Genomic DNA, 12,216 nt, shown 5'->3' on the forward strand with positions numbered 1-12,216 from the left:
GGCCCCTGAAATGCTAGGGCTGGCCCTGGGTCTGAAAAGGGCCAGACTGTTTTGTTTATGTCCCACCAGCAGGGCCAGTGAACTACCATCTCACCAGTCTGCAATCAGCAGCTCAGCTGTCCAAACACAACAAGGTTATTTTCTGAACCAGCAACTGATGGAGGCCTATGTAATCAAAGAATTGTGGCATGTGTGGCAGTTATTTCTACTTTAGTCAACTTGTTATTGTACTGCCTGTTAGGAAAGTCAACAATGCAATGTTACGGTATTAATTGCAGAAATACTACTGTACTGCTACAAAGCTGGTTTTCCTTTCCTCTGTGAGGGTGAGTCCCTCTTGGGGCGGTCTGGCCATCTGGCATTTTGGGCAAATGGCAGATGGGCTGGTCCATTTTTAGCCCAGTGGGCCTGTCAAACTTTTTTTTGTGCAACATTATAATTATCAGCTCCCGAGTGGCACAGCGGTCTAAGGCACTGCATCTCAGTGCTAGAGGTGTCACTACAGACCCTGGTTCGATTCCAGGCTGTATCACAACTGGCTGTGATTGGGAGTCCCATAGGGAGGTGCACAATTGGCACAGCGTCGTCTGGGTTTGGCCGGGGTAGGCCATCATTGTAAATAAGAATTTGTTCTTAACTGACTTGCCTAGTTAAATGGGGGGTAATACTGAATAGCAGCAGCTGTGTGATGTTAGTTTTGGGGGAGTAGCTGGATGTAGCAGAGAGTTGTGAAATCTCATGATTGGATTAAACTCTGACCCCATGTGGATGCCACCCTGACCTCCATCATCCTTTACCCTTCCTCACCCTGAATATCTCCCCCTCTCCCATGGAGGTGTTAATGGGGTACTGCTAAAATAATCAGGGACCTTTTGTGCCTGTGGCTATTCCTATGTTCAGTTTGAGAATGTATCAGGTACAGTGTGATGCCCAAAATGGTCCCACTATATCTGTAAGGCAATATTGACCACAGAGAGACTCAAATATCTTTCTCTGTGTGTGTGTGTGTGTGTGTGTGTGTGTGTGTGTGTGTGTGTGTGTGTGTGTGTGTGTGTGTGTACACATATTCACCGTGTCCCTCTCTGGGTTTTAGGGACGGTGCTGTGAACGAGGAGTCCTCAGCCAGGAGCACAGGTCACATGACAGGTAAGGCCACTTTATTTGAACTTCCTGATAGTCCAAAACCTTTGACTTCTTGAATGTCCAAAAGCTTTGACTTCCTGAATGTCCAAAAGCTTTGACTTCCTGAATGTCCAAAAAGTTTGACCCCGTTGCAGGGTAAAGTAGTGAGTACCGTAATTTCCGGACTATAAGCCGCAACTTTTTTCCCACGCTTTGAACCTCACGGCTTAAACAATGACGTGGCTAATATATGGATTTTTTTTGAAAGGAGATGACTTCAGTGGTTTCAGTGCACAGGAGGAGGAAGATAGTGACCAATGACTTTCTTGGTAGGCTACAGTTTACTGCAAATGTTTTATTTTTTGTTACAAGCCGTGTTTCGTTAAAGCCTATTTATTTTTGTTACAAGCCGTGTTTCGTTAAAGCCTATTTATTTTTGTTACAAGCCGTGTTTCATTAAAGCCTGTGTAAAGTTCATTTGTTTCAATGTACAGGTAGGCACCTGCGGCTTATAGACATGTGCGGCTTATTTATGTTCAAAATAATACTTTTTTTAAATTCAGTGGGTGCGGCTTATATTCAGGTGCGCTCAATAGTCCGTAAATTACGGTAAGTAATGCACACTTCATATAACAAAACAAAGCAAATGGAGCTTTATATCTGAGAGTTTGAAACTTCCTCACTCGCACCACCGTCACCAAATTGCTCACCTGCTGCGGGCTGCTTCATGGAATATAAAAGGGCAGGGCAGTGTTGGGAGGAAACATAATATGACATTTCAAATGTCTTTCTTCTTTTGGAACTTCTTTGAATGTAATGTTTACTCTTAATTTTTATTGTATATTTCACTTTTGTTTATTATCTACTTCACTTGCTTTGGCAATGTTAACATATGTTTCCCATGCCAATAAAGCCCTTTAATTTAATTTCATTGACATACTGAGACGGTTCAGAATTCATTCAGGGCCATCACACTACACTGTAATAACACTTTACGTCTCTATGTAATTATTACCGTAATTACCATGAAATAAAAAAAGTTTACAATATTCGTATGTTCTCTCCCTTCAGATGTATGTAGTGATGAAACTGACAACTCACCTTCTCTCCAACCTCACACTCTGAGAGAGTTTGAACAGGTGAGCTCTCCTCTCTAATTTAATGCTCTAAACTTTGGAGCCTCATTATATTAACTCATTGTTGCCATCTTGTGGGTCCATAATGTACTGTAATGAAGCAGACTGAAGACCAGTCTGTGAGGGATGATAAAGCCTGGATCTTACAGTAAATGATTCAGTCTGGATGTTACAGTAAATTATTCAGCCTGGATGTTACAGTAAAGGATTCAGTCTGGATGTTACAGTAAAGGATTCAGTCTGGATGTTACAGTAAATTATTCAGCCTGGATGTTACAGTAAAGGATTCAGCCTGGATGTTACAGTAAAGGATTCAGTCTGGATGTTACAGTACATTATTCAGCCTGGATGTTACAGAACATTATTCAGCCTGGATGTTACAGTACATTATTCAGCCTGGATGTTACAGTACATTATTCAGCCTGGATGTTACAGTAAATGATTCAGTCTGGATGTTACAGTACATTATTCAGCCTGGATGTTACAGTACATTATTCAGCCTGGATGTTACAGTACATTATTCAGCCTGGATGTTACAGTACATTATTCAGCCTGGATGTTACAGTACATTATTCAGCCTGGATGTTACAGTACATTATTCAACCTGGACATTATAGTAAATAATTCAGTCTGGATGTTACAGTAAATTATTCAGCCTGGATGTTACAGCAAATTATTCAGCCTGGATGTTACAGTACATTATTCAGCCTGGATGTTACAGTACATTATTCAGCCTGGATGTTACAGTAAATTATTCAGTCTTGATGTTACAGCAAATTATTCAACCTGGACATTATAGTAAATAATTCAGTCTGGATGTTACAGTAAATTATTCAGCCTGGATGTTACAGCAAATTATTCAGCCTGGATGTTACAGTAAATAATTCAGTCTGGATGTTACAGTAAATTATTCAGCCTGAACATTATAGTAAATTATTCAGTCTGGATGTTACAGCAAATGATACAGCCTGGATGTTACAATAAATTATGATTCAGTCTACTAAAATAACATAAATCTGGATAAAACCTATAAACCTCTAAATCAACTAGACCTGGAAGACCGTTTTACTGCTTGTTTTCATTGTTCCCCTCTAATCGGGGGCTGATTTTAGATCTGAGACACCAGGTGGGTGTAATTAATTATCAGGTAGAACAGATCTCGTAGGGTAAGAGTTGAATTCCCCTGACCTATAACTAAGAAGACCCTGCGCTCTTCCTAACCACGTGACCAGAGAAAACTCTGAGCCCTAATGACCAAGAACAACTCTGAGCCCTAGTGACCAGGAACAACTCTGAACCCTAGTGACCAGGAACAACTCTGAGCCCTAGTGACCAGGAACAACTCTGAGCCCTAGTGACCAGGAACAACTCTGAACCCTAGTGACCAGGAACAACTCTGAGCCCTAGTGACCAGGAACAACTCTGAGCCCTAGTGACCAGGAACAACTCTGAGCCCTAATGACCAAGAACAACTCTGAACCCTAGTGACCAGGAACAACTCTGAGCCCTAGTGACCAGGAACAACTCTGAACCCTAGTGACCAGGAACAACTCTGAGCCCTAGTGACCAGGAACAACTCTGAACCCTAGTGACCAGGAACAACTCTGAATCCTAATGATCAGGTTGGCCATTCAGATCATGTGGATGTGGCATGTGGAATATTGGAAAGTCTTTGTTTTGCAGATTCCTGTCTAAAGCACCTGTTCCAGGGAAACTGTCTTATAATCTCTCTCAAAGTCACAAAGTGAACGATTTCTGGGTCCTGAATTCATGCCAAACACACACACATATACATATATACTGTATATTTCAAACCCCACCACTCTGTCACTCACTTTATCCACACATCAATCCTCTCTTCCTCCCCAACTCTCTCATTCTCTAATCATTCTCAGCACCCTCAAAAACACTTTAGAAACATTCCATGGTTCAAACACATTCCAGATCAGAATAGCTTACTAATGGGAGTCATTCACAAGCCATTAAGCTTATTAAATGTAGATGTTCCTCCTTTCTGTTTTGGTGGCTTTGCTGCTCTCTGGTAAAATGGGATGTGTAGCCAGCCTCTCACCAAAGCGGAGGTTCCACTCTGAAAGAGGGACGCGACCCAAAGCAACCCTCTCTTTCATGGGCGTCGGCGCTAGCTTCTCCAAGAAGTTACACCTCCACACATACATACAGTACATACACAAGCACGCAGTGTACACGTAAGCATGCTTGCACACACACACGAACACACACACACACACACACACACACACACACACACACACACACACACACACACACACACACACACACACACACACACACACACACACACACACACACACCTTTTCTTATCAGAGGAAGTGTGAGAGGAAGTGATTGTGTGTGAGGGTGAGGGCATGCCCTGGTGGCTGTTGTGCCACCCGTCACATGTGTTGTTGTTTTTAAACGTGCAGCCGTGATGATGTCATCCTGGTGCCACGTGGCGGTTAAATAAGTTTGGTGTCTGGCCTGTGTCTCTGTGGTGAATTATTTAGGAAGTGTTTTGTAACTCTAGATATTAATGGACACAGTCACTGAATCTGCGGCGGGACGAGGTCCACTAATGATGATGTCATAGCTGCCCAGTCAGTTTGTCTGGGAGTCAGTCTGTAGCCAAAAAAAATCCTTAAAACATCCAGCTAGTCAGTCTGTATAGGCATACCCCCAAAATACGTGCAATGTCATTGACCCCCCTTCCCCCCACCACACAATCTCAATTGCATTATATTGAGATGGTGTTAGTAAGGTTCGTAATGTTATTACAGGTGTATGTCCACAGATCAGATGTACAGTGCATTCGGAAAGTATTCAGATCCCTTCACTTTTTCCACATTTTGTTAATAGATGTTTTTCTCTACTCAATCTACACACAATACCCCATAATGACAAAGCGAAAACAGGTTTTCAGAACTTTTTGCAAATGTATTAAAAATAAAAACATGTAGATAAGTATTCAGACCCTTTTCTATAAGACTCAGGTGCATTCTGTTTCATTGGTTATCCTTGAGATGTTTCTACAACTCGATTGGAGTCCACCTGTGTTAAATTCAATTGATTGGACATGATGTGGAAAGGCACACACCTGTCTATGTAAGGTTCCATTGTTGACAGTGCATGTCAGAGCAAAAACAAAGCCATGAGATCGATGGAATTGTCCGTAGACCTCCAAGACAGGATTGTGTCGAGGCACAGATCTGGGGAATGGGAACAAAACATTTCTGCAGCGTTGAAGGTCCCTCAAGAACACAGTGGCCTCCATCATTCTTAAATGGAAGAAGTGTGGAACCACCAAGACTCTTCCTAGAGCTGGCAGCCCGGCCAAACTGAGCAATCGGGGGAGAAGGGCCTTAGTCAGTGAGGTGACCAAGAACCCGACGGTCACTCTGTCAGAGACACTCTGACAGAGTTCCTCTCTGGAGATGGGAGAGCTTTCCAGAAGGTAGAGTAGCCAGACGGAAGCCACTCCTCAGTAAAATGCACATGATAGCCCTCTTGGAGTTTGCCAAAAGGCACTTAAAGGACTCTCAGACCATGAGAAACAAGATTCTCTTTTCTGATGAAACCAGATTGAACTCTTTGGCCTGAAAGCCAAGCGTCATGTCTGAAGGAAACCTGGCACCATCCCTACAGTGATGCATGGTGGTGGCAGCATCATGCTGTGGGGATGTTTTTCAGCAGCAGGGACTGGGAGACTAGTCAGGATCGAGGGAAAGATACACGGAGCAAAGTACAGAGAGATCCTTGATGAAAACTTTCTCCAGAGCGCTCCGGACCTCAGACTGATGTGAAGGTTCACCTTTCAACAGGACAACGAACCTAAGCACACAGCCAAGACAACGCAGGAGTGGCTTCGGGACCAGTCTCTGAATGTCCTTGTGTGGCTCAGCCAGACCCCGGACTTGAACCCGATCGAACATCTCTGGAGAGACCTGAAAATAGCTGTGCAGCGATATTTCAGTTTTTAACATTTTTATACATTTGCAAAAATGTATAAAAAACAGTTTTTGTTTTCTCATTATGGGGTATTGTGTGTAGATTGATGAGGGGAAAAAACTATTTAATCCATTTAGAATGAGAAAATCATGATGAAAGTGGAGATCTTTTAGAGCTGTACAGTACATGCCTTCTGTAAGACCCTATGATATGTGAACCATACATGATACAGACAACATGTATGTCTAGATTCTGAAATACAATTTTTCACATTAATTTATTCAACATTAAAAAAGTACCCTTTTGGTTTGTGACACAAATGTAAAAAGCATGTCAAACATCCTTCCTCCAATGAAGTTTCTATGTGAGAATTGCCAGAACAATCGTAGATCCCAAAAATATTTACGGGCTATTCTGGCGTGGAATCGCTCAAGTCTTTGAAAGTATGTACGCTTTTCTGTGCTTAGCTACATATAATAATTGATTGTGTTTGCAAGGTAGAGGACATCACCATATTACTGCCACCTATCTGTTGTCTTCAGGCAGGGTTGGAGCAAACACAGGATAGGTGCGGGTTTCCGTTCCTCCCTTGTACTTGATCGATGAAATAAGGTCACTAATTAGTAAGGAACTCCCCACTCCTTGTTGTCTAGGGCTTAATTGAAAGGAAAAACCAAGAACCTGCAGACACTAGGTTCTCCATGGAATGAGTTTGACGCCCTTGTTTTACAGGGTCAGCCGTAGTAGTCCGGCACCCCTGGAGCAAATTAGGATTAACTGTCTTGCTCAAGGACACATCAAGAGATTTTTCGAACCAGCAGCCTTTCAGTTACTGGCTTAACACTCTAACCGCTAGGTTACCTGCCGTGGTTAACCACTTAGGGGTGGTTTTCAGGGCATACACAGTACAACCCTATAACATACCTGTTCTCTCCCCACTCTACCCCCATACTCTGCCTCGGAGGGACAGTCACTGTGAGATTGGCTCCCTATAAATAGCCCCACTGGCACAGAGCCATGCCCCCTATTACAGTCTCTGTATCTATCTCTCAGATGATTCATTACGCCCATTCATTGAATTGAAATCTGTGGGTAACTCAGACCATTGCGTATCATACTGTACGTTTAGGATGCAGCCCTAAGCCCAAAGTACCTGTGCACCGACAGACAGACTGAGGAATAGACAGAGTGTGATAGGAAGGTACTGTAGGATGTTTATGTTGGCTGACACATTACAGAAGAAGGACCTACTGTATGTTGTCAGAGTTCAGAGTTTCAGCTGGTCGTTCACATGTGCTTTTAACACAGAGTAAGGAGAGGGGTCAGAGAGGATATGTACGACCATTCAGACCTCCCCAACCTAGCACCTCTTTCTATTTACCTCTTTCAATTCAATTCAAGGGCTTTATTGCCATGGGGAACATATTATAACATTGCCAAAGCAAGTGAAGTAGATAATAAAGAAAAATGAAATAAACAATAAAAAGTAAACATTGCACTCACAGAAGTTCCAAAATAATAAAAACTTTTCAAATGTCATATTATGGGGGGGGGGTCGGTGGCAACTTAATGGGGCTCGTGGTAATGGCTGGAGCGGAATCGGTGGGATGGTATAAAATATCATCAAACCATGTTGAAGCCATTCCGTTCACTCCATTCCAGCCATGGATCTCCTTACATGTCAAGTGCGTGCTTACCCATGGAGTATCTCTCTCCCCCCCTCCATGCTGTCTGAGATTCCAGGCATGTCTGTTTCAGTAAAATAAGCTCCTGTGTTTAGCCCCCTTGGCTCCAGAACACACCATGGAGCCAGCATGGCCACAGCTCTGACCACCCGGGCCGCAGAGTAGCCCTCTGCACCGCTAAACGGCCCAACACACTCCTGTGTGTGTGTGTGTGTGTGTTTTAGTGTTAGTGTGTGTGTAGATTCTCCATGGCTTCTTAGAGCTTAGGAAGTCACTTTTATTGTTTTGATCTTTTAGTTGTTTTTGCGTTGTGACACCGAGGACCGATATATTATGTCCACCGGGAAGAGGACATAGCATGTCTAAAGGTTACCGGACTTTCTGATCTATATCACGGACATGTCAAACGGCTACCGTATTTTTTAACGGTTACCATATTTTCCCAATAACACGGCCATGTCAAATGGTTACCGTATTCTCTGACGTATAAGGGACATGTCTGCGGGTTGCCGTTGGTTTTAAAGTGACATGTCTAACGGTTACCGTACTCTGTCGCAGCACCTCAATGACCTGAAGAAGGAGAACTTCAGCCTCAAGCTCCGCATCTACTTCCTGGAGGAGAGGATCCTGCAGAAGTACGAGGACACCAGTGATCATGTCTACCGCACGGTGAGTGGCTGTGTGTGTGTCTCTGCGTACATGTCACAATGTTGGGAAAGGAGAGGTGGATGATGTGATGGAAGATGAAGGGTTTTGTCCATTATGTTAAAACCAGCGGTAGGGTCAATTCTTTCTGTGTTCCGGTCAATTCAGGCATTGAACAGAGCCGTAGATGTTCAACTCACTAAGCACATGCCATGCAGTCAGGTTAGTCTGTTGTCATCAATGCTAACTGCCAGGTTACAGAGGGTACTTTCTATAATAGTAGTGTTATTGTATGAATCAATTCAACTGACTGAGGAATTGAAATGGAATTGAGCCCAACTCTAGGTGAAGGTAGGATGAGATGAGCTGATACAATGTTCTGTGTGTGTGTCCCTCTGAGGAGAAGGTACACGTTCTTTCTCTATGATGTCATTGTCGTACAGTGGTCCCTGCTACAGGTTCATGGCTAGAAGGGATCCAGCTTTTGTCAAATTAATGTCAGATTTGACTTTTCATAGCAGGCTATGAGAACGTATGCAGCAGGTTAGGATAATTAACGTAGCAGGTTAGGAGAATTAGGTTAAGGTTTGGAAAAGGGTCAGGGTTAGCTAAAATGCAAAAAAAGGGACATTCCTTTGACAAAAGCTTGATCTCTTCTAGCCATGATCCTGCTACAGGGAGCCATATAATGGGTATTTTAGACACTATCTACTCTGCTGGGGTTCCTCTGGTGTGGTTGTGTGTTCTGTCTGGTGTCTATGGGTAGAATGTAGCGCTCGTATGACAACTGGGTTACGCTCTATTCATTGCTCTATTGATGTACAAAGAGAGCTAACATTAATAAATGTCAATCTCTCCTGGCTCAAAGTAGAGGAGAGATTTACTTTATCACTACTTGTATTTGTGAGAAGTATTGACATGTTGAATGCACCGAGCTGTCTGTTTAAACTACTAGCACACAGCTCAGACACCCATACATACCCCACAAGACATGCCACCAGAGGTCTCTTCACAATCCCCAAGTCCAGAACAGACTATGGGAGGCACACAGTACTACATAGAGCCATGACTACATGGAACTCTATTCCACATCAAGTAACTGATGCAAGCAGTATAATCAGATAAAAAAAACAGAAAAAAATACACCTTATGGAACACTAGGGACTGTGAAGAGACACAGGCACAGACACACGCACAAAACAAAAAGACAAAAGACATAACAATCCCTTAAAGAAATCCATAAATGTATCATTATGGTGCATTTTATGTCTACAGGCTACATTGAGCTTTTTCTTTCATTATATTAGGCCATATGGCATTAGTGCATAAGCCTAAACTTCAGGGTGTAACTGTATGCGCGCACAATAGCCTGCCTACACGCTCCTCGCCACATGCTTTTGGGAATGGATAGAAAAAGTTAAGGTCAACCCACGGAGGCAAAAACGACATTGTCGAAGTTCAGTTCAATAAAAGAAAAGCTGTGAAATGGAGGGTTGAAAATAAAGAGAAGGGAGGGCCAGAAAAGTAATGTTTGGAAAAGATTTGGTGAAGCGGTAAAAGAGGATGATAGCAGTGTGATGATTGTGAGGCGCTACAAATTCGACAGTCACAAGATGGGACTTCAAGTAGGCCTATGGTACAGTGGTTTGTCCTTTAAAAGTTGCAGCGGCCTGCAGCGCAGCTTGCATGGTGCTGCAGAATTCTGTCTCACGTTATTTAAGTGTGAACCGGTATCATTAATGCTAGTTAGTGCTAGTTTGACCACCAGAGGGCATCTTTGAGAAGCAATGTGAGCAATTGTAATCTGAATAAAGGCCAAAATAATATTTGTAAAGTTCGAAACATTTATTTCTGTTTTTAGAGGGAGAAAAACGCTGGGCCAATTGTACACTTCCCTATGGGACTCCCAATCACAGTGGATATGGTCCATAATAATACTTTTTGTGGTATTATTTGTTTTGTCTTTTCTGGTGGATTAAACTGAAATTGCAACCAATCATGGCCAGTTGTGATACAGCCAACCTAACTTAGAAATACATTTGACGATAGAACTCTCCCCCTACCCTCCTTCCAGGCAAGTCTATTATCCAGCTACCTGCTAATTGCCATAATGGCGCTGTACAATGTGACTGTGTGTGTTTGAAAGAGTGTTTTCTAGTAAGCAACAATTTTGTTTACCTTCATTAGACAACTTTGTTCCAATATTTATGTAATTCAGTGATATTCATTCCCATAGTAATTCGATATGGATCCATAACCAAATAAACATCAGCATTTTGAAAGAGTATTTTTATCATTATTTTATTAACGAAAGCATGAAGATGCCATTATTAGTTACATTTTTTTAGTTTGAACGTGCAAACTGGCACTAAGAACAGAGGAAACGTTTCCCTAGTCAGCGCCAATTTTAGTGCAATGCCCCTTAAAGTGTTGCTATGTGCTACCCCCCCTCCCTCCCCCATGGGCTAGGTCCGTCTTCTGTGCGTGGCTCTGCAGCCCATCCCATGCCCCCTGCCCTCGTGCCTTGAACCTCGCGCGCTTTCAGTGGATACAGCTGGAGAACTGCAAGACAATCCCATTGTGCGCCACTCGGGAGCCATGACCAATATGACCAATATCTATTGTCCTGCTACTAACAGGGTTAATAATATATCTGTGAGAATATCCGAGGGGCTTTTATATCATTCTAAATAATAATACAAATAATAATAATCACTTTGTTTAAAAAAGAACTATATTTTGGAGATGATTTCCTTCTCACATAACGTCAAATGAGCGTGATAAAGGCCATTCTTGAACATGGGGCAAGACATTGTTACTAATTTGTAAATATAGCAAGTTTGTTATTTAGAATGATCTATTTCTGTTTTTAGAGGGAAATAAACCAAACACCTACAGTCATCTCATGGGTCTCCCAGTCGAGGAGAGCACAGGTATTGAACCAGCATCTGTAGCAACACAGCTTACACTGCTATGAAGTATCTTACACCGTTGCACCACTCAGGCACTGTATAACGTGACTGGTTGGGAGTGGCCTACAGTAAGTAGTTCAGTAAGAGCAAAATTATCCTAATAAAATTAAATAATAAAAACCTTAGTGTAACAACAGTTTTAGTAAGTAATACTGAAGTCATGTCCAATTATCAGTTTCTATTTAGGTTTATGTCACCCATTCATTGTCAGTTACATTTTAGTCATTTAGCAGACGCTCTTATCCAGAGCAACTTACAGTAGTGAATGCATACATTTCATACATTTTTTTCCCCCGAACTGGTCCCCCGTGGGAATCGAACCCACAACCCTGGAGTTGCAAACACCATGCTCTACCAACAGAGCCATACGGGACCACTGAAAAAGCGTGTGCGAGCAAGGAGGCCTACAAACCTGACTCAGTTACACGAGCTCTGTCAGGAGGAATGGGCCAAAATTCACCCAACTTATTGTGGGAAGCTTGTGGAAGGCTACCCGAAATGTTTGACCCAAGTTAAACAATTTAAAGGCAATGCTACAAAATACTAATTGAGTGTATGTAAACTTCTGACCCACTGGAAATGTGACACAGTAGGACCCAAAAGCATAATCAGTGCTCTATCTCCCCCTTGCGCTGGTCTGGAGTAATGAAGTGGTGACGCAGGGTACCGTACTAAACCACAAAAAAAAAAACT

General features: G+C 42.6%; 1 protein-coding gene across 2 annotated transcripts in view; it reads left to right on the forward strand.

Moving 5' to 3' along the window:
• LOC106569692 (myomegalin) overlaps positions 1-12,216 on the forward strand; it is a 107,564-nt gene that overhangs the window by 1,843 nt on the left and 93,505 nt on the right. For both annotated transcript variants that reach the window (XM_045694367.1, XM_045694366.1), the window contains exons 2-4: positions 1,094-1,146; positions 2,194-2,261; positions 8,465-8,575. In XM_045694367.1, coding sequence (XP_045550323.1) covers positions 1,094-1,146; positions 2,194-2,261; positions 8,465-8,575 — 232 coding nt within the window. The remainder of the gene's footprint in view (positions 1-1,093; positions 1,147-2,193; positions 2,262-8,464; positions 8,576-12,216) is intronic.

The sequence above is a fragment of the Salmo salar genome, chromosome ssa14 (genome assembly GCF_905237065.1).
Source record: "Salmo salar chromosome ssa14, Ssal_v3.1, whole genome shotgun sequence".
Taxonomy (NCBI): Eukaryota; Metazoa; Chordata; class Actinopteri; order Salmoniformes; family Salmonidae; genus Salmo; species Salmo salar.